At 55.4% G+C, this 21,573-nt stretch overlaps 6 protein-coding genes across 6 annotated transcripts; 3 read left to right on the top strand and 3 right to left on the bottom strand.

Annotated features, from left to right (window-relative positions):
• Positions 1 to 167: 167 nt before the first annotated feature.
• On the bottom strand, positions 168 to 2,223 carry C8A04DRAFT_38375 (uncharacterized protein; the record flags this gene model as incomplete). Its single annotated transcript, XM_062784215.1, has 4 exons — positions 168 to 302; positions 362 to 1,871; positions 1,902 to 2,092; positions 2,167 to 2,223. 4 exons carry the CDS (start codon positions 2,221 to 2,223, stop codon positions 168 to 170), a joined length of 1,893 nt encoding a protein of 630 aa, XP_062635641.1.
• A 1,276-nt stretch (positions 2,224 to 3,499) lies between these two features.
• Positions 3,500 to 6,573, bottom strand: C8A04DRAFT_38374 (high-temperature-induced dauer-formation protein-domain-containing protein; the record flags this gene model as incomplete). The annotated part of the gene is made up of 6 exons (XM_062784214.1): positions 3,500 to 3,514; positions 3,701 to 4,692; positions 4,743 to 4,986; positions 5,044 to 5,640; positions 5,703 to 6,410; positions 6,478 to 6,573. 6 exons carry the CDS (start codon positions 6,571 to 6,573, stop codon positions 3,500 to 3,502), a joined length of 2,652 nt encoding a protein of 883 aa, XP_062635640.1.
• Positions 6,574 to 7,136: 563 nt separating this feature from the next.
• Positions 7,137 to 8,005, top strand: C8A04DRAFT_38373 (signal peptidase complex subunit SPC3; the record flags this gene model as incomplete). The annotated part of the gene is made up of 3 exons (XM_062784213.1): positions 7,137 to 7,282; positions 7,378 to 7,680; positions 7,756 to 8,005. The coding sequence occupies 3 exons, from the start codon at positions 7,137 to 7,139 to the stop codon at positions 8,003 to 8,005; spliced, it is 699 nt and encodes a 232-aa protein (XP_062635639.1).
• Positions 8,006 to 8,395: 390 nt separating this feature from the next.
• Positions 8,396 to 12,792, bottom strand: C8A04DRAFT_30059 (XRN 5'-3' exonuclease N-terminus-domain-containing protein; the record flags this gene model as incomplete). The annotated part of the gene is made up of 4 exons (XM_062781240.1): positions 8,396 to 12,210; positions 12,267 to 12,573; positions 12,640 to 12,733; positions 12,788 to 12,792. 4 exons carry the CDS (start codon positions 12,790 to 12,792, stop codon positions 8,396 to 8,398), a joined length of 4,221 nt encoding a protein of 1,406 aa, XP_062635638.1.
• Positions 12,793 to 14,172: 1,380 nt separating this feature from the next.
• On the top strand, positions 14,173 to 15,759 carry C8A04DRAFT_30058 (WD40-repeat-containing domain protein; the record flags this gene model as incomplete). Its single annotated transcript, XM_062781239.1, has 5 exons — positions 14,173 to 14,206; positions 14,300 to 14,353; positions 14,410 to 14,461; positions 14,515 to 15,030; positions 15,093 to 15,759. The coding sequence occupies 5 exons, from the start codon at positions 14,173 to 14,175 to the stop codon at positions 15,757 to 15,759; spliced, it is 1,323 nt and encodes a 440-aa protein (XP_062635637.1).
• Positions 15,760 to 16,899: 1,140 nt separating this feature from the next.
• C8A04DRAFT_13379 (uncharacterized protein) lies at positions 16,900 to 20,136 on the top strand (the record flags this gene model as incomplete). The annotated part of the gene is made up of 3 exons (XM_062777683.1): positions 16,900 to 18,751; positions 18,884 to 19,555; positions 19,613 to 20,136. The coding sequence occupies 3 exons, from the start codon at positions 16,900 to 16,902 to the stop codon at positions 20,134 to 20,136; spliced, it is 3,048 nt and encodes a 1,015-aa protein (XP_062635636.1).
• Positions 20,137 to 21,573: the final 1,437 nt, after the last annotated feature.

Below are 21,573 nucleotides of genomic sequence, written 5' to 3'. Positions count from 1 at the left end.
GGTATTCTGGGTATCTCGTGACAGCCTCAACCACTACCTCCAACAAGAGAAGAATTAGAATTAGCCAAATCGACACCACAGCCGACCATCCAAGCCAAGCCGGAACCAGCATCACCCCATTAACCCATTTACCCAAAAGCTCTTTTAAGAAGATATCTCCCTCAACCTCAAGTCTTCTCCCAAGGCGGCGTAGCAACCAACGTATCCGGACTCTCATCATGCGTACTCCCCACCTTCGGAGGGGGTACTAACAGCTCGTCCTCCTTCCCCTTGCCTTTATCGTCCACGGGTTCTAGCTCGCCCTGTGTCGAAGAGCCCCAGCCGTGTTTCCTTCTCTTTCTTCAACCGTGGGAGGTTCAACCGTGGGAGAACCAGTAACAACACCACCACTCCCATTTTTCCCCACAACCGGCCCCGAAGGTACGACACCACCACCCCCCATCAACGGGGCGGCTCCCACTATTGTTGAATGCTGTGTTTGTTGTTCGTTCCATTTCAGCCCCTTCGCTAAACCCTTCAGACCCACGAGAATCACGTCAGGCTGTTCAAATGCCAGCAGTCCGCTGCTGGGTCCGGGGATGCGCTGTGTGTGTACGACGTTGTAGTGCGGAGTGGCCCAGGCTGGGGGGTGGTAGGGCGTGGGAGGGTGGGTGAGGTCTGTGGGGGTTGGCCAGAGGGAGAGGGGTGTTGTTGTCGTCGTCGTTGGTGCTGTGGGTTGGGTAGGTTCATGTTTGTCCTTCGATATCCCCCCTGTGAACACGGTGATCGCCACCTTAGGTTTCCCTATCCGTTTCGTCCCGCTGCCCTCCTCGCCCTCCAGATCCCCCCTATTCGCCGCCTCAGCGGCCGCAGCCCAGAAGCGTAGCATACCCTCCGGCCCAGATAACCACATCACGCTTGCCAGGGTAACCAACTCATCCTTCGTAAACCCAACACCCCCTCCCGTCCCAGCCGCATCCCGCAAACCCTTCAGCACAAAAGCCAGCATCCCCACCGGCGAGTCACAGAGGGCATACGACAACGTATTCGGATCAGCCACAACCTCACGGATCCGACCATATCCCCCCTCCCGGTCCCCGTTGCCGATGTCTGGCTTCCTACTCCTTTCCAACGCCTCAAAATCCCCCCTTTCATACCCGCCGGAACCCTTCCCACCCCTCGTCACCCTCGCAATCCTCCACCTCACCCACACCACAATCCCCTCCAGCCTCCACCTCGGCGCGCACAACCGCGGCGCAATCAGATGTGTACCCACACAGCTGTCAGCATGTGCCGAGGCTAGACGACGGGCAACACGTTCGTCGATCGCCGCGCTACCGGGAGAAGAAAAAGAAGAGGAAGGAGAGGAAGGGCCGACGGTGGTGACGAGGTAGCGGGTGTATCCGAGGCGGTGCATGAGGGAGTTGAATAAGGTGGCTGTTGTGGGGATTGGGTTGTTGGAGGAGGTGCTGGTGGTGAGGTTGGCTGGGAGGGAGTCGGAGAAGGCGGTTCCTGGGAAGGAGGGGATGACGACGTGGAAGGTTTGGGTGTCTTCCCCTGCTTCTTCATCAACTTCCGCTGTCTCCTCTGCTTCGTCTTCGTCCTCGTCGTCCTCTTCTTCCTCCTCCAAGGCAGAATCAGACGCGGACACAGCAGTCTTGGTGAAAAGCGGAATCAGCGGGGCGAGGGAGATAGCGGGTAAGGGAAACGGAGGGATGACTAATAGCGGGATAGGGGCGGGTGTAGTGGTGTTGGTCGGTTGTTGCCGGCCACGGGCGTGGAGGAAGTGGATGCGGATGGGAGCTGGGTGGTTAGGTAAGGTGAGAGCGGTGCGGAACTGGGGGATGGTGTTGAGTTGGGCTTCGGTTGCGCGCCAGGAGTAGTTTTCGAGCCTGGGTACCTTGGTCAGGAATGCATATTACCTCCAGGCGGGCAAAGGAGGAGGATGTGAGGAAGAGTGTGTGTGAGAGAGAGAACAAGTATACCAATGATCAATAAGCGGCTCGATAATCGGCTTGGGAGCCCACGCGCCCGAGCCCAAGTGTGATGGTTCATGAGGGAGACGGGTCAACTCGAGCTTCTGGCGCGTCAAGTCGAGGTGTTTGGTCGGAATCTATGCCAATTTCAACATCAGTATCTCGGCGGTGTCTTCCCTTCTCAGAGAGTGGCTGCATTGGGTTGGCTTACATGTATCCTGTACGGTTTAACCTCGTCGGCCACCGGAGATGTGACTCGCTCGGCCATTGCGGATGAGATTACTCTCAAAATCTCGTGAGATGTTGCGACGCGAGCGTGGTGTTGATGCAAGTCAAGTTCGAGCTACCTTATCGATATAACCAAGGGAGGACGGGCGCGCATTGACTATTCGACGGGGAAGGGAACGAAACTACCAAGTAATCGAGGGAGTGTAAACAAAAATTAAATAAAAAAGAAAACGGCGGGAAAATAATGATGACGGCTCGCTGTGAAACAGAAAATGGAGCGACAGGGAGTCAGGGACGGACGGGGACAGCCGAGCGGGCCGAGTGTGTCTTTTGTCATTTACACGTACATGTCTACTGACGAATCCAATTGTAAGCCCGGTCTACTACGCAGTATTCGATTTCCGCATCAAAGACCACATTTCTTCACCCTCTACGTTTCAAGACGCGCCATTCAACCTCTTCCACATCATGACCCATGGGCCCATAGCCAGCATGCAGCACGAAAGATGACTGCAACTCGCAACCCACCACGCCCACCTCACCCGAAGCCACCCCGAACCGTTCCACCGGACACCCAGGCACCCAAGGCTGAACGAAACGAAAAACCCGGCGGCTGCAACAGAGAATGGAGGGGGGATTTGCTCAGGAGCTTCTCCTCCGCTCTCAGGGTCCATCCATTCTCCATCCATAACGACAAGGATGTCTCACACTTCTTTTTCAGGGTCCTTTTCCGCACAACACAACTCCACTTTTCCCAGGCTGCGGGTGGATCTCATCCGCCAAGACCGAATTGGGTGGGAGCCAATTGAAGCGCATCAGAAGCGCATCAGCGGCTGGAATTTGGTAATTTATGCATATGATTGGCTGAGAGTTCCCGGGCGTTCAAGCCACAAGGGTCCAACCGTTGCGGAAATCCATGGCAAAGGCCCTGGCCGGGTCTTCTTCAAGGGTGAATGATGAAATGGATCCGTGGAGACCTTCATGGTTTTTGCCGGTGATGGTTACCACCTGCGCAATGAGGGCGACGGGAGCTCGGCAGATCGGCAGGGGAATCTCACTCTAGTCTCGATTTCTGTCGAAGGTTACAATACGCGCCGAAAAACTACAGCCGGAATGCTGCGCGAGTGAGAGAGAAAAAAGACAAATTCTTGATTACGAATATCTACCGGACCTGTGTACGCTACCGAAAGAGGGGAGTCTTCTCGTACCCTCCGGGCTTCCATTCCTCCCGACCCATCTCATTCAAACACCTGCCCACATGCGTGGCCGCTGATCGCGAGGCAGGAGATTCTTGTGCTCCGCCGGTACGGGTGTGCTTATATACCTCCCATCTGTGGCATCGGTAAGGTAGCTCTCAAACCCGCTCAATATTTACTGATGCCTTCGGTATCATCAGTTGTAACTGGCCCGTCCCATGTGGTGACACCCGTTCAACCCTAACCCCAGCGCCGAACCCACAATGACACATTCTAAGCGTCCTGTATCGACGGCGCTGTCCCCGTCCCCATCCCTCCCACGGCTGGCCCCGTGGGGTTGTTGTTGCCGTTGCTGGTGTTGTTGTTATGGTTCCCCCCTCTCAAGTTCATCGCCCCAATCCGCGACACAATATTGCTGCCGACCGCATCAACAGCCCCACGCGGGGACGTCAGCGACGGCCCCTGCGCCGCCGTTTCCTGGACCCTGAACAGCTTGATCTGCGTCGTGTTCCACACCCCCACCGTGCCCTTGGCCACCTGCATCTCGCTGGCGAAAATGAACCCCCAGAGGAGCGACTCGTACCACCCTAATGCCAGAGGTGACCACTCAAACGAATGCACTCGTACCGGTGACGGCTCGACCCCGACCAGCTGTACCTCGCGGATCTTCGCTAGGGTTGTGGCCGTGGGCGCGTCCGCGGACAAGACCTGACGCGGGAGGAGCACCGTCAGTTGCTGGAGGACGGTCAAGATGGTATGAAGCGGTAACTCGGGCAGCCAGCTATCTATCCAATGGGCGGATGGCTCGAATAGGCCACTCGACGATTGGCCCGCGACGGGGCTGCTGAGGCTGGTTGTGCTGTTTTGGCGAGAAAAGTTGCTCGCCCCGGCTGGCATCTTCCCGCGTGCCTTCTCTGACATTCCCTGAAGCTGTCTTGGCACGTCGTCGTCGGCCACAGACGCAACCGATGAAGCGGCCGAGGGATTGTCGCTGGGACTGGACGCAGCCGGTGTCGGCCGTGCTTCTTCGTCGTCGTCGCTATCGTCGTCGTCGTCCTCGCCGATGGCAAAGGTGCCGTCTTCTTCCGGAACATTATCCAGGGTTGGCGCTCGTAGCGGTGCTGTCGGGCTCCTGATGCTCTCGATCGAACTTCGGGTCGAGTTTGGCTCCAATGGGTCGTGGGACGCGTTGCTGTCCTTTCTGCGGCGGTTGCGGCGTTCTATCTCCGCTTGCCCACTTTCCAGCGTCAGAGAGCGCAACGCTTCAAACCGTTTCTTGTTCTTCATTATGGCGAAGATAAACTGGGGGTTTCCTGTCCGTTCGTTAGCGTCGGTTTTGTGGCGGAGATATCCGGTCACCTACTGTTGTACTTGTGTTCAACAATAGCATTGATAGCCTCCAGTAGAGACTGTAACAGGCTGTGGTTGGACTCGTTCGCAAGTAGAAACGAAGGCGAAGACATCGAGTTGTACAACTGCATAATCTTGGAGCACGTCGGCCCACTCAGGCCTTCAAGGTATGCCGCAATGTTGTTAATGACCGCCAGGAGAGCGGGGTAAATGGCAGTCAACTTCCCCTGACTTGTCGTGATGAGTCCGTAGATGGACTAACTACTCCGTTAGTATTCGGTAGAAACGCCATCAACTATCCCACGACCACGAACCTGAATGAGGTAGTCACCATATGTGCCTCTAAACCCAGCAATGCGGATGGCAGCTGGCAAGGTGTCTTGCGCGTCAAACGACTTGTTCAGGTTCACCCCAAAGTTCTTCTCGACGCTCAGGGTCTGCAGCAGAAAGGCGCACATTCTGACAACCCCTTGTTTCGAGGCATCATTCTTGTACTCGAGCGCGTAGAAAAGAATGAGCACGATGAAGTCGTGCGCCCTCTCCGTGTCGACAATGAAAGATCGGAACCGCTTGTTGCACTGCGTGACCTCCCAAAACAACATTATGATCTCGGGAGAAAATCGGATCGACGACTGTGCTCCGGGTATGTAGGAAGAGTTGGACTGTAGCGGCTGGTTCAGGATCCGTGTCATGCCGTCCACGACGAACTGGAAGTCCTGCGGTCGGTGTAGGCGGCCGAGAAAGTGGCGATAGTAGTTCTTGGAGGGAGTGACTCCATTTTGCTCTGGGATGGGGTAGAGCAAGACCACCAGCAGGAGCTGCAGCGTGTAGGTGACCAAATTCTCTTTGGGATCTTTAAAGACCAACGCATTGTACGGAACTCGCCAGCTCGCCGGGTTGTATTTGAGGGTCTGTGTGGGTCAGCAGCTTGCTACATACCTATGAGAGAGAGAGAAGGAGGAATATGGCTTACCGTGTTTAGCAAGGAACACAGAACTGAGAGCACGACCTGCTTGTCCGAATTGGAGCATATGTAGGTGAGTGCCTTGGTCCCCTGCTGCGGCAGGACATTCGGCGACAAGTACATGCTATGGCTCGCCAGAGTCAGGAGCAGTCGCAGGATCTCGCATCGGTTGCTCTCATGCTCCCGCGTGGTGGGAATCGACGTGTTGCACCCCACGCCGCTCTGCCAGATGGCGTAGGTAACCTTGGGTTTGCCCTGCGGGGCCTTAGGCACGGTGAGATCGGAGAAGAAGAGGAGATCGAGCAGGGTGTCAATGAGCTCTTCGGCGAGCGGTTTCGCGTCCTCGAATTCCTCTGCGGGCGGTTTGGTTTGTGGGTCCTGGGCTCCGTCGAAGAGCACCTCGTTCGCGATGGAAGACTTCCTGGTAGGCTTGCGCCTCGAAGTCCAAAAGAGCTCCTCTTCCCATTGCTGCAGCGACTCCTTTTCGTAGACAAATGGAAGCACCCGGGTCAGAACCCTAATACAATTCAGGACCTCTCGGTCGGGAGCTAGCTCGGGATCGGGAAACGAGGGGTGATGGCGGAGCATGAACAGGCGGTCCGTCGTAGTCCGGATCAGACTTTCGAGATTCTCGAGCGCATTGTCACGGGTGCGGCGCACATCGGCGGGGGCAAAGAGGCTAAAGATATCCTCGGAGGATTCGGGCAACTCCCAGAACTGTTTGGCCGGCGACATCTACGGTTAGGGACGAACTCCTTAAACAGGGACGACGACGACAACTGACCGAGGCCCAGTAAGCATCGCTCGCCGCAATGCGCCGTTCTTCCGAGAGCCGAAAGATGCCCTTTTTGAAGACAAGTTTCGAGTCACTGGCACCCATTTTGGCAGCTATGATATTCGCATCGTGCGGTTGCCCGGCTTGTGTTGGTGGTGGATTGCGTGTCGTCCGAGCTGGAGAGTTGGGCGAGAGCGGCGGAGCAAGCGGTGGCTTGCGTGCATGAGCAGAGCGTCGATCAAGTGTAGCAACAGGTGGGCAGCTGGCTTCGGCACGACTGACATCACAGGCAACCCACCCAGATCGGGTTCTAGGCCAAACGATCGGCCAACCCTAACCCTAGCGTAGTGAATTGCCGAGCTGCAATCTGGGGTGCTTGCCAAGCTTGCGTGGAGAACCGTAACCTCGATTGATGCATACGTACACGGTGTGATGTATGCACGCAACAACGATCTGGCCTTTCGTTTACTTATCGCTATCACCACCAGCATTGGGGGCTGTTCCTACCAACGAGTCGCGAGCTTCGCGATACTACTTCCCACGCCAACTAGCCCATGACACGGTCGAGGTGACGCCGGCTGTTTCTCCCCGCCAATTGGGAGCCCAATTCGATCTAACTCTCAATCCCTGAAAATCAAGGGCGCAACGGCCCCAACCCATCGCCCGCCATGTACTCCTCCGTCGTCCGTCTCCAGAACACCTTCGGCTACTTCACCACCGTAGTATTTGCCGTTGCCGCCGTCATCGCCTTTTCCGACCTTTTCTCGCCGCGTACCCCAAGCGTAGGCGTCCTCAAGGCAACCAATGTCCAAGTGTACGCCCATTCCCTCCCACCATCATCACCTCAAGAGCCATTCGTGCCGCTCCATAAACCTCAACCTAACTAACCTACCCACCCCCCCTCAACAGCGTCCGCGGCCGGCCACACTACTACTCCTCCAAAAAAGAAGAATACGCCATCATCAAATTCTCTCTCGACGCCGATCTCTCCTCGCTCTTCACCTGGAACACCAAGCAGCTCTTCGTCTATGTGACCGCTGAGTGGCCTTCCGCCGGTGGCTCGTCGGGGTCCGGCCAGAACGCCACCAACCAGGCCGTCATCTGGGACAGCATCATCACGGCCCCGAGCTCCGACCACCTCGCGAACCTAGGGCCCGTGGCCATGAAGAAGCTGCGCCGTAGCGCCGAGGGCAAGAGTATCGATCCCAGCCGGTTCGTCCCCCACTCCCCCGTCCCCCATTATCCCGTGAAGAGGTATCTACAGGTGAACTAACATCCGTACCACAGCGGCAAACTCACCCTCAAGAACCAACGCCCCAAGTACCAGATCACCCACCCGAGCGGCAAGCTAGCCGAGCAGGACGATGTCGTGCTGCGGCTACACTACAACGTACAGCCGTGGGTTGGTCTGCTTACGTGGAACCAGGACGTCGACCTGTGGAACTGGAAGACGCTGCGCAACAACCTTAGCAAGAAGTTTACCCTGCCGGCGATTAAGAAGAAGAAGGCTACGGAGGAGAAGAAAGCGGGGAAATAAGAGGAGGGTAGAATGGGCGTGCGGGCGAAGGAGAGGTGTTGGGCGTTAGATACCATCTATAAACAGGAAGCTTTAAAAGCATGCTGTGTTCAACCAGCATTAGATACGGGAATGCATTCGCACTTTGTGGTCTTTGGAAATGGATTCGCTGAGTTTCAGGTTTTACATTGACGTATAGTCCGTCTGTACAGCGGGCAAGAAAGTCCAGCGCGCACACCCCACGCTACAAGTCAGCTTGGGATGACTTTCAAACCATTCCGCTCATATACCCGTAACATATATCGCCCATGGCCCGTTGTCATCATCTATCATTACCTTATCCAGACAGAGCCCCCAAACCCACATCACAACCCTTCAACACTCCGCTTCCTTGGCCTACGCAAACAGTACCTAACCTTGCAAAGCCGCCGGCTGTTGCGCGACACCCCTTCCACCACCTCCACGTCCTCTAAACCCCTGTCCATCACCACCACCACGACCCCTCCCACCGCGTCCACGACCCCGTCCACCACGGCTCGGCGCATCCAAGCTCGCCGGCGGTGGCACAGCGCCGTAGATACCAGAACCGCCATTTCCGTTACCACCACCACCGCGTCCACCCCTAAACTGGCCACCTCCTCCGCCACGGCCCCGGCCTTGGCCGTTCTGCTGGAACCCGTCGCCGCCCTGGGTTTGATGGTGCGGACGATACGGGAGGTTACCCTGGATCGCACCACGCTGTCCACCGCCGCCTCGACCACCACGGCCGCCGCCGTTCACTGCGCCGCGCCAGCTGCCTTGCAAGGGGGGCGGGGCTGAGGCATCGGTGTAACGCTTGCCATTCATGTGGTAGCCGCCGTGGGCCGTGAGCGTCGTGACCGAAGGGCTGACGGGCTGGCGGGCCACTTGAGCCTTGGAGTCGGCGACAACCTGGTGGTGGGTCAAGTTGAGGAGCGTAGTCGAAGGGACAGTCTGCCCGCGGAACGGCGGGCACCGGTCGCCGAGGGTGGTGCCGCTCATGAAGGTGACGTCGAAGACGACGTCGAGGAGCTTGGCGGTTGGGGTGCGGCTGATGCCAACGACGGTACCGTGGAACGCAATAGGGACTTTGCCGGTGGAGGCGACATACGCCACGCGATCGCCGAGTGAGAAGTCCTGGTTGCCGAGGCGGTGCTCCGCATCTTCGGGACGCATGAGAGCGTTGCGTGGCACACCGTTCATCTTCTTGGGAGTGGCCGGGATGGCGCTCAGCTGCAGGTTGTCGGCCTCGGTAGCGAGCCGCATGACCACATCGGAGTCGAGCTGTTCAGCATCGAGAGGGACACGTTCCATGGAGCTGGTCTTGAGAGTCTTGAGCCAAGCACCGATCTCCTTAACGCGGGTAGACCCAGCGGTAGCATCGGCCCAGAGATCGCTCTCGGTGAGCTCGGCGCTCGAAGGGTTCCGCTTGACACCAGCGAAGAAGTCGGGGAACCGTGTCATATACTCCACGATCAGGTGGACTGCAGCGGGGCTAAACTCCCAGCCAGTCTGGGACTTGCGGGAGTACCCGAGCACCTTTTGTTTCCTCCCCTCGAACTTGAGATTCAGTCCGAGATTGACACGGAGATCCCCCAGGGTCCGGATGAAGTAGGACGAAGTGATCTTGCTTAGCGTCAGTGGATGCAAGTCGAGCTGTTTCGCGACCATGTAGGACGGCAAGTAGTGCATGCCCCTTTCCGCATCGTGGATGATTTTCTTCGCAAATATAGTCTCGCCCTTCTCCTGGACGACCTTTTTGTCCTGAACGGCCAACCAGATCGTGAGCTTGCCACTCGAGTGACCACCAACCTCGAAAGGCTGGCCGTAGTTGAAGTCGCCGAGGAAGAAGCCGACGGAGTTGAGAGGAAATTCAACCTCGACCGGCAGAGCTGCCCTCTCAATAAAACGCTCGTCCTCATTGACCACTTCATCCACGATGATCTGGGAGGCGTACTCAGTCTCCATACCGGGAATCTCGCCATATTCCTTGATCGTGGCGCCCTCGTTGGTCTTGATCAGACCCTTGAGCATGTGAACGGAAACGAGCGACTCGACAGGGCCAATCAAGATACCCAGCCGCTTGCTGTAGAAATTCTCAATCCTGTCCGCCTTCTTGCTCCAGTCCTCGATCTCACGGTGTGAATGGTTCTGGGGGATGACCTGCCCGCTACCATCTTCCGCAAGCGTGTAGTCAAACAGCTCGTCAGAGACCTTGACGATCTTGGCCTCCTGCAAAAACGGGAAGCCAACAAAGCAGCGTTGGCCAAGCTTGACCTTCGCCGACTCCACATTCGTCCGCAGTTCTGTGTCCAGCAAGTTGACAACCATGCTCTCGTTGCGGCTGTCCTGCTGGAAAACATTGACACCGTGGAAACCCAGGCTTGCGACGTATGGCAGCGTCGCCAAACTGGGGAACCCGGCCAACGCCTCGATGTTGAGCAACGCACCATCCGTCAGGCCAGCGCGGTATTCCAGTCCTTCAACGGGCGGCAGGTCAAAGATGTTCTCCACGCAGTGGCAGTGAGCGATGGGTGGGAAAACATCGACTAGCGGGGATGGGTACACAAAATTCATGTCTTCCGAGTACGTGAACTTCAAGGCAACCCCGAAATCGTTACGCGCCTTTTGGTCGTCGGACAGAAGCGCATCCTTGGGCTTCATGGCCGCCAACAACCGCTTCTCGTCGATGAACGGGATCTTGACAACAGCTTCCCAGTCCATCTTTTTGCCGTTCATGTCCAATTCGAAATCCCTAGGGTAGAAATCGATGATGGGTGAATTGGCATCCGTCATGAGTTCCCAGTACACCGTGGGGACGATCTTTTTACTGCGGTCCGGCAGCACACCCATGAGTTGTTCGTTCGGCCTGAATGGCTGGCCAAGCTTGAAGTTGAGATCCGCGTTCAGGCCCTTCATGACGTCCGAAATCATGGGCGAATAGTGATACCGGTAGAACCAGGGCCATGACGCGATTCCACGGTAGTAGTAGTAAAGCACCCATTGCAGGCCTTGGACGTAGTTCTCCGTTAGCTTCCGGAGCTCCTCCTCCTTGTTCTCTTTTGTCCAGTCCTCAAACTTTTGGAAGTAGTACTCGTCCTTCCATTCCTCGAATTTCTCTTTGTACTTGGCATCCATCGCAGCCTGGGCGTCGGCCGCCGTGAGGTCTAGAACCTGTGCATTGTCATATCTTTTCACGATACGCAACACTGCCGATTGCGACTCTTCATCCTCTTCATCCTCCTCGTCCTGTGGGGGGTAGGACAGGATCAGATGGCGGTGCCCCTCGTCGTCCGGTTTTGTGGCCCATTCAAGATGGGCCGCTTCAGCAAGGTCCTGGACAAACTTGCGGTCCTCGGCGTTGAGTTTTGAGCCTAGATCGAGGGACTCGGACGTGCGGCTGGTAAGGAACTTGCGAATTTTCTGTTTCCAGATGGCCTTTTGGCCGGTGCTAACAATGAGCTTGCCCTTGGCTTTCGCCCGAAGCTTCTCCGTCTCATCGTTCTCGAGCATTCGCTTCCCACGCAGCCAGCTAGCATCCTCATTCTCGTGCTCGAAGAAGCGGTACTCCTCCTTTCCAAGCTCATCGAGGAGACGGCCAAGGCGGTGCAGGTTCACCGTTCCATTCTCGTTGATGTAGCCGTCACACGTCGGCAGGACAACCTTGTATATCCTGAACATGGTGCTCAAGGCACCCTCGTTGATGTGAAGGTGTGGCAAATTCGGCAGAAAATCGTTGCCGACAAAAAAGGCCATGAGAATGAAGTCGTCAATCACCTTTTCCATGTCGAATGGGAAAGGCAAGGCCCCCTCCTTTTTCAAGTCTTGGAACTCAAGCTCCAAATACTCTCGAACGATACATAAGTGCATCAGATAGAAGTTTTGGTGTTCCAACTCTTTCGACTTGTTCTTAGACTGGCGTCCGAACGTGACCTCCTCGCGGAGGAGACAGAAGTGTGGGTCGTGGCTCAAAAGCCCCAACATAATCAGATCCGCATCGAGACCGTACAAACAATGGCGAACGTTGGGGTTGTAGTCCGGCTGGGCGCGGGCGTTCCGGATGTACTCCATAATTTTGTGCTCGCCTTCTCCGGGCACTTCATGGCCGGAAAGCACAATCTCGGGAGACTGCCAGTCCCTATCCTCCGAGACTTTTTTGTTGATGAAGTACTTGAGCTGCTGCGTCAGCTTTGCCATGAACTCGGTCCCTGCAAACAAGAAATTAGCGCGGGCAAACCGCCAACCCAAAATTACGGAATCCCACCTGGCGTGATGCAGTTGCTATCAAACGGCTCTTCCTTGGGCAGCTCCTTGCCCTCCTTGATGGCCTTATCGCGCGCCTTTTCGGCATCCAGGGCCGTCCGGAAACGACGAGCACGTTGCTGGTTCATCTTGGCGCGCGGGGCAACGCCATCGATGGCCATGAAGAATAGCTTCTTGGGTTTGATTTTCCCGAAGAGATGTTCGATGTAGTTGAAAATGGCGATGAACATCTCCTCCTCGCTGAGTCGAAATTGCACATCGTCGGAATCTTTGTGGGTACAGTTGTGAATGATACCGTTCATATCCAGCTACAGACCTCAGTCAGCACAATGAGAGGATTGCTAGTTCAACCACTAGGAGGGATATTCGCGCACGTAAAGGCAGTCGAACTCGGGGATCCGGTTCTCGGCGATCAACTGGGAGATGGCTGGGTAGCGCTCCGAGAGCCATCGGAAGAACTTGGGAACACTGCAGCCAGTTAGCAATTTGCCAACGCTTCGAAGTCAATCGAGGAACACGAACCCCATGATGGATACAAGGTGCGCGAGGCAGCGTAACTCAAATCAAGCGGTTGGAGGTTTGAGAATTCGGTCCGTCCTTCGGGGTCACGGTTGGCCCACGGAATTCGATGCCTCAATTCAATGACGAGAGATCTTAACGGCGCGGAGAGGGCCTAGAAAAAAAGATATACGATTGCCGGCGCTGAATAAAAACGGCCGGTCTTTCTCTGAGACTTTGAAAACGAAACAAGGGGCGAAAGAGAAGAAAACAAAGCAGGCGATACTCCCAGAGCTAGAATATCGCACCCAATCCACCCCGGGCTCGAAAGGCGTGCTAGAAACGGAGGTTTCGTAGAGGTAGTAATGGCGCGAAAAAAGGTCAGACAGGAAATCCCGAAACCAATGTCCTTCGTGATGCGGTCTTCCGCTTTGTAGGAGGATGGAGGTTCTGCTTTCGCCCGAGACTGGAAGTTAGGCCCTGCCGGTGACTGCTGGCCGGAGGCCCCCACTACGGTACCACAGCCCGTAGCCGTGAGCCCCACCAGTCGGCAGACATCGAAATGCGTGCCCCCGCCGCACTGAGGCCCTCAGTGCAGCAAAGGCGCAGCAATCGATGTGTCTAAATGGACGGTGCAGCCTGTCTATTGTGACGGTGCAGACCTCAAAACGGCTAGAGACCTCCACACCAACTCTTAGCCTCAGTCTCGATTCAAGTCCCTCTTCTTCTGCTCCTCATGTACCTACCTACCCAATTACCCATCGTAACCAACGCGTCACGCCAAAGCATTGATTCACGATCGCAATACTAGGAGTCATGTGTTTTATTGAAGCCCTATTACGATATATCGTACTTGCGGTTGTGATGTTGCGAATTATGTTGAATCAATGTCTTCGTTTATCTATTGCGATGTATGTTGCTCAGGTACATGGAAAGCAGGAGGACGATGTACTTTGATCAAGGTTGCAGCCAAGAATTGGTGTGGAGATGATCGACTTCTTTCTAGCCGTTTTGAGGTCTGCACCGTCCATCAGACACGTCGGCAGCAATCGGGCATTGAGGACCTGTGAGGTCGTTAGTTAGTGGGTCCGTGCTGGGCAAGCCGGGCATGATCACGTGGCCAGTGCTGTTCCATAGCTTCCATTCTCCACTAATCCCATTCCAGTAAGGCGGTCTTTACAGTGCAGGCGCGGGCAGGCAAGGTCAATTAACTCAAGATCACGTCGCGTCTTGTACGGCGCGCTTCCTGCAGCACCAGAGTACCTGAACAAAACCCGAAAAATCTCATTCTTCCACTTTCATCTACCCCTACATCTTTCACGGAACAATCCTTTCCCAATAGAATTTCGGTTGCCATCCGGCCCGCCACCGCACTGAAAATCCATCACCTATCTTTTCATTCACCCATCATGGCGCCCGGTGAAGCGGTGGACGACGTTGACAGTATGCCTCCTGGTTTTTTATCAATCGATAATTCTACTATTCATTTTTCTACCTGAATGTTTTGCACAGGGAGCTAATTCTTCCTGTGTGTAGTCAGCATGGAGGACCAGGACGATGCCGATCAAGAGCAGAGGTTGATCAACGAAGGTACGTATCCATTCATCTCAGTCCGATATTAGACCCATCGCTAATTTTTCTTCCAGAGTATAAGACATGGAAGAAGAATAGCCCTTTCCTCTATGATATGATTCTGAGGTCCGTTAGGTTCGGTCTTTTCCGTGGGGAATCAAAGCTGACCAACGTTGAAGCACTGCTTTGGAGTGGCCAACACTTACCACCCAGTGGTTTCCCGACATTAAGGATGTGCCCGACAAGAACCACACAGTCCACAGGCTACTAATTGGGACGCACACTGCCGAGGGAAAGCCCAACTATCTCCAGATCGCCGAACTTGAGCTTCCGAAATTTGTTGACCCCAACCCTCGCGACTATGATGAGGATCGCGGGGAGATCGGGGGCTATGGGAAGACCTCCTCAGGCGAGCCTCCGGTTATCAAGTTCAACATCACACAGAAGATCGACCACCCAGGCGAGGTCAACAAGGCCCGCTACCAACCTCAGAATCCTGACATCATTGCGACGCTTGCCGTTGACGGCAAGGTTCTCATCTTCGACCGCACCAAGCACAGCCTGACGCCCACGGGCACCCCTAACCCCCAAGTCGAGCTCATTGGTCACAAGGAGGAGGGCTTCGGCCTGAGCTGGAACCCACACGAGGCTGGCCATCTGGCATCTGGTAGTGAGGATAAGACGGTCCTCCTTTGGTACGTATTGACGACTAACATTTTTGAGAGGGGATCCTTGAAATGCTAAACGTGAATCGTAGGGATCTCAATACTCTCCAGGGCACGGGTAAGACACTCAAGCCTTCGCGTAAATACACGCACCACAGCCATATTGTCAACGATGTGCAGTACCACCCAATGGTCAAGCACTGGATCGGTACCGTGTCGGACGACCTGACGCTTCAAATTATCGACGTCCGGCGCTCCGACACCACGAAGGCGGCTGTTGTCGCTCGCGATGGCCACAGCGATGCGATCAACGCTCTCTCTTTCAACCCACGGACCGAGTTCTTGATCGCCACTGCGTCCGCCGACAAGACGATTGGTATTTGGGATATGCGTAACCTGAAGCAGAAGATCCACACGCTCGAGGGCCACGTTGACGCCGTCACCTCACTCTCGTGGCACCCCTCGGACATTGGTATTCTGGGGTCTGGTGGCTACGACAGGCGGGTCCTCTTCTGGGACCTCAGCCGCGCGGGCGAGGAGCAGCTTCCGGAGGACCAGGAGGACGGCCCGCCGGAGTTGCTGTTTATGCACGGTGGGCACACCAATCACCTGGCCGACTTTAGCTGGAACCTCAACGACCCGTGGCTGGTCTGCAGTGCGGCGGAAGACAACCTGCTTCAGATCTGGAAGGTTGCGAATTCCATTGTCAACCAGGACGACGTCGAGTTGCCGATGAACGAAATGGGCGCGTCCAACTAGAAGGGGGATGGAAAGAAACCGGGGTCGCGACGGTCGTCGCAAAGGTCAGGACGCGGGAGTGGATCCGGAACTCGATCAAGGTCAGCCTCTCGCCCATCGACAGCTCTCGGTCCGTCTGAGGTGACAAACACCGAGCCCACGGCCGTACCTGCTGCGACCGGAGACGAGCCCGAGCCTGATCCTGCTGCGACTGAAAATGAGCCCGAGCCCGAGCCTCAAGCGGCGGCAGAGGAGACGTCCTGGAGGGAAGAAAACCGGTTTTCGTATATGACCACCAGAAGGGCATGGAGAGAGCAGCAGAACTAAAACCAGTAGGCAGTGAAGTGGTCACAACAGGAGGTACAGCAAAGACGGTACAGAAGCAATCAGTCACGTTTGCCAGGTAGCACTCGGTATTCTTGAAAATGAGAACGTGTTTCCGGCGAAGGCTAGTGGCCAGCGGATGCAAGTCCGAACATTCCTTGAATTATGTGTTTCGTTTGTCTCACATGGGCGGTTTCTCTCTGTCTTGTTTTGGCTCCTTCCTATTGTCTAAAGGGTAAAAGTACGGCGACCTCATGAGCGTCATCTGCCCGGTCTATGAACTTCTCAAGGTACCATCCCTCCACCCTATGAGCTTCCCCAGGAATGCCGAACAAAAGGCCTTCCGCCCTATCGTGCAACCGGTTGCCCTATGTGTGGGTTCATCCGATGTATTGTGGTTGGCTAGGATTGTTCTTTTCCATTCCGAGCTCTCTTGAGCTCTATTGAGTTCTATTGTGGATGCTATTGTTGAATAACAACAATAGGGGAAGCACTCAATCACAACAATACCAGAGGGCTAAAGCGAACTTCCGTGCCTGCCAGTCCGCACACGTACAAGAATTTTACACAACACGTAATAATGTTGGCCATATTTAATCCGGGCACACATGAGTTTCGACTTTTTCGACTTTCTCACACCAGATTTCTCACATTCCTTTCAAACTACTTGGGGCCTTTGTCAACAACCTATGGTCTACAAGTTGCCGTCCACAGCAAATGCACCAACTCATTCCTTTCTTTTATTCCCTTCTACCGCGTTAACTCAAAGTACTCGACTTTTCAGTCTGGCTTCATTCGAATCCACGAGACCCGTCGGCTAAGCAGTGTCTGCCCAACATGTCGGCTAACCAAGTCGGCGTGGGCACCCTCGAAGAGGCCCGTCGTCGGCTAGCCATCGCGCAAGCTGCTCGACGAAACGCCACTCGCGAGGAAATCGAGTCACAGGGGATCCAACCCTTTGTCGACATGACCATTGAGAACATGAACACTACCCAACCGATGTTCTCTCACTCGTTCAAACGAAGCAAACTGTTCGACTCGAACACACACAAGGTCTACGACTATGGAGCTGATAAGATGGAAGAGGAGTATGAGGACGAGGACGAAGATGAAGATGAGGATGACGCCGCAGAGGAAGAGTTTGAGATGTACTGGCGGTCGATGATCAAGGAGGTGGGCAAGGATGTGCGTGTGGATAACCTCAATGTAGTCCTCCTAGCCGAGTTCCGCCAAATCGCCCGCCAGCGACAGCGGATGATCACCAAGGCCGCCCTCGCCTGGCGAGAAGGGGTACCCCCGCCCGTACGTCAGGACCGCTTCGACCTCTTTGGTTCACTATGCAACTGCACCGACCTCATCATCGAAGTCTGCAAGCATATGCGGCCAAAGGACATCGTCACCTTATACAGCATCAGCAAGCGTTTCCACGCCATCGTCGACCAGAACATGCGCAACTTCGTCTTCGCCATGGCCGGTCACATGGCGCCCACCGGAGCCCGAATCTTCTCCAGCCCCGTCTACAAAGACTCTTTCATCCGAGACCCGTCCCAGCGCACCGTCACCCACGCCGACCAGGCGCTCAGCGAGCCGCAGTGGGGCCAGGCCAGATACCGGGGCCAGGATGAACTCAACGAGATACGGGGGCGAGTCCGCTTGATCCCAGGCCTGCTATGGCTCCAGATGGTGGTGAACCGCGAGATCCGCGTCCGCGACATCCTGGCGTGCCTCGCGAGAATGGGCCACCGCATGCCCAAGGGCTCGCACGTCACGCTCAAGAAGATCTGGCTGATCATGGACGCCTCGGCGAGCCGGGTGCGTGTCATGTTCCTGAACAACCCGGACTTTTTTACCGATGAGGACCTGTATATCGCCCAGATGTTCATGGTCAAGCTCGTGCTGGCCTTCAACCACCCGACCTTCGGCCCGCAGTCGTCCATGCTCATGCGCCTCATGCTCGGCCAGCGCGGACTATCCCCTCTGTGGGCGCTCCTCCGCAACAAAAAGTACCGCTCCGCGGCCGAGATCCGCCAGCTCAAACTCCGCTACGACGTCGGCGCCGCCCAGATCCAGGACGAGAACCTGGTAGCCATGACCGGCCACGAGCTCGACCGACTCGGCACCCTCCACTTGGAGGGCTGGGGCGTCGGCAAAGATCATCTGATGCGGCTCGACGAGCTGATCCCGCTGGAGTGTGCCCGCCGTCAGCTTGGCTACGACCAGTGCGTGGAGGAGATGATGATCTACGGTCACGTCGACTTTGACACGGGTAATTCGCTGGTGCCGTCGCTGGACGAGATGTACATGAGCGACGACGAGCTCCCCGAGGTCACCAAAACCTGGAAGCCGCTCCGGCATGAACTGATCCATTCCGGCTGCGGTAATGTGCCGTTTAATCCGAGCAACTGGCAGCCCAAGCATGCCCGCAAGGCGCGGTGGGACACGCTCACGGAGGAGGAGAAGGCCATGATCCTCGAGGCAGAGCAGGAGGAAATGGAAGGACTCAACGAGCTCGACCTTGCGCGGTGGCACCAGAGCGTGGCTTGGGCTCGCCTGGCGAAGCTCACGAGCCAGGAGCTGGCTACCAAGAAGATCAAGACCAAGTACATGGTAAAGGCTCCGTCGAATGCGGACTTGGATTCCCACCTCCACCAATTCAACCACGTCCGACCGCTCCGGCTTGCTTCCCGTCGTTATATCAAGCCCAAACCCGAGCCCATCCCTGAGCCTACGCTCCAGCACAGGCCCAAGCCCAAGTCCGAATCCCAGACTGAACAACCCAAGTTCAAACCTCGTCCAATCTCTTCCGACGATCGGTTCACAGACGAGGAGCTGGCTGAGACTCATGGTCCGGATGCAATGGACATTGATGGCCCGGCTCCGGCTCAAGACCACGACTCGGACAATCTCTCCGACATCCCCGACGAGGACCTCATCCTCGATGCCATTCCCGAGACCGAAGTGAACCGCATCTTCCGCTCCTTCGGCCCGCGCCGACCCTACCGTGAAGACTCCGATCTAGGCTCCAACGACGAGGGTGACGGCCCCAACAACCAAACCCACAACCAACAGCACGGCGCGCACGACAACAACCCCCAAGCCCAGGCTACCCAGCAGCCGCTGTCCCAAACCCAATACCACAACCTCCACCACCCCCACCTGCAAATCACCGGCCCAGCCCTAGAAGACCAACCCACCACCGGCAACAACAACAACGCCGAAGAAGCCGAATCCGAGCTCGAAACCGAATACGACGACGCGACCGACTCCTCCGGCCCCGACTCCGACGACGAAGACGACATCTTCGGCAACTACCCCGTGCGCGTCAGCAGCGCGGTCAACCTGTTCCCCGTCAGCATCTACGACGTCGCGCCCGAGATGCGCACCACCTACTACACGCCTGCCACTGCTACGGCGATGGATGTGGATGATATGTTGCTTGCGCTGGCTGAGATGCCGTATTCGGAGGATGGAATTGAGGAGGGCACGGCGGGGGGTGGTGGTCATCAGGGTCAAACGGTTGGGGTTCAGGCCAATAATGGAGGGCAGGGAGATGGGGGTGGCAATGATGATGATGAGGATGGGGATGACGAAAATAGCGAAGATGAAGAGGATTCCTATGACGACGATCCCGAGGGAGAGTATGACGGGTACGCGACCTACGAGGAGTGGTCGCAACACAACACTGTGTATGACTTGCCCGTCGTCCTTGGGAGCCCTGACGAGGGAGAGATTGTCATCGACAACACCAACGCAGAGGACGAAGCTGAAGCCGACGCGGATGCCGACGCAGACATGCACATGAACGGCCCAGACGACGAAGATGACGATGATGACGTCGACGATGACGATGATGGAGCCAATGTCAACGCCGCCCCAGGCATCCAACTTCCGGTTCAAGGCTTTGAAGACGTTGCGGGTATTAACTTGCTTATGAGCGAGCTCGCCGTCGTGCCTGGCAGTTCCCAGGATCAAGATCAGGGCCAAGATCAGGAGGACTCGGAGTCCATGGACCCGGGTGAGTCGGCTGAAGAGCAGAAAATCATGAAGTTGCGGGATTGGTACCGGCCTTGGTAGGCTGGATCAGGGGTTCTTTTTTTCTTTTGTTTTGTTTTTCCTTTTATTGTTTCTTCTTCTTCCCCCTTGTTTCTGTTTTTCTTCATCCTGCACTTTGCTGTCTTTTATTTTTCCTACGCTCGGTGTTGGGGCGACTTTCCCAACAAGGCTGAATTGCCTGGCGTATGGTTGGGGTTTGTTGTTCTTTGCTCGGGAACAAAGGCATGGGAAGAGAAACGGCTGGATTCTAATACTCTGGGATAATCCTCATGATATGGGGATAGTGAGAGAAGCGGACAGTCTCCAGGCTCACAGGAGTTTAGTTTGTCATGAAGAAGACACTGTAGCATACCACACAGATAGTTGCTTGCGAAATTCACATTGATCAAGTCATCTCGGACCGAGTACGCAAAGTGAATCACAGTGTAGTTCCCCTACACTGAATATCATAATGTTCTCCCCCCGGCGCGTGATATCGTAACCAACTGCGGGGCCTGAAACTGAATATGTTACCTGGTTACCTAGAGTCTAATACAGACGGTTTAGCACAAGCAGAATACAACATCACAAACCAGCCTCGCAATCCTACCTTTACACCCCTTATGTGTTGATTAATATTCGATATTAACTAGAGGCGGGGCGTTGATTATCAGGTATAACCAGGCAGTAATATATCTTGCAAACACCTTATATTGAGAAAAGCAAAAAAAGCCAAAAGAAAAAAGTGACACGAACAGGACTCGAAAAAAAGAACTGTGGTCAGCCGCATCACCCAGGGGGGTGATTTCACCCTGGGCGGTGACCAAACGAGGTACACAGTTCTTAACCACTACACTACCGGCAGGTGTGATCCTCGTGATTTCCTTTTGATGTTGGAAACCAGGACCGTGGACCTTCCTTATATACTGCCTTCTTGCCTCAACTTCTTGCCTCAGCCTCTTGCCTCAATTTCTGACACCCCCCACAACCAAATTAAAGACATGGGACTAGCAAACATAGTTGATTAAATTAGGCGAAGATATTTAAACCCACCGTCATCTACACCTTGAACTAATCTATGCCGATGAACCGAGCTACAGGGGAGAGTAACGCGTCTCGAGAACCATAACTTACAGGCCCGGTCTCGACAACTAAAGGAAAGGGGGCTAGATTTTTTTTTCTTGGACGAGATGGGGACGTTCCCAAACAAGTCAGCCATCGTGCCTGTATGCCGTGGGGGATAGGAGGGAGCTTCAAGTATCGGTCCACCCCCATCTGTGTACATCCATGGGCGTATGTGTGCATACAACTCAACCCACCTGAGCGTATGAAAGAGCAAAGTCCAGCACAGACGGTCCTCTCTGGTCCCTAAGGAGGGTAGGGAACATGTGGCGTCGAAGGTAGAAAGGTTTGGGAATAAAAAAACGGTAAAAACACATCAAGGGTAACATCAACAACCACCTTTCCCCTTTCGCTTTC

Source organism: Dichotomopilus funicola (genome assembly GCF_033296635.1).
Source record: "Dichotomopilus funicola strain CBS 141.50 unplaced genomic scaffold C8A04scaffold_46, whole genome shotgun sequence".
Lineage (NCBI taxonomy): Eukaryota > Fungi > Ascomycota > Sordariomycetes > Sordariales > Chaetomiaceae > Dichotomopilus > Dichotomopilus funicola.
Note: the sequence above shows the minus strand (reverse complement) of the source record. Positions and strands in the feature narration are given on the sequence as shown.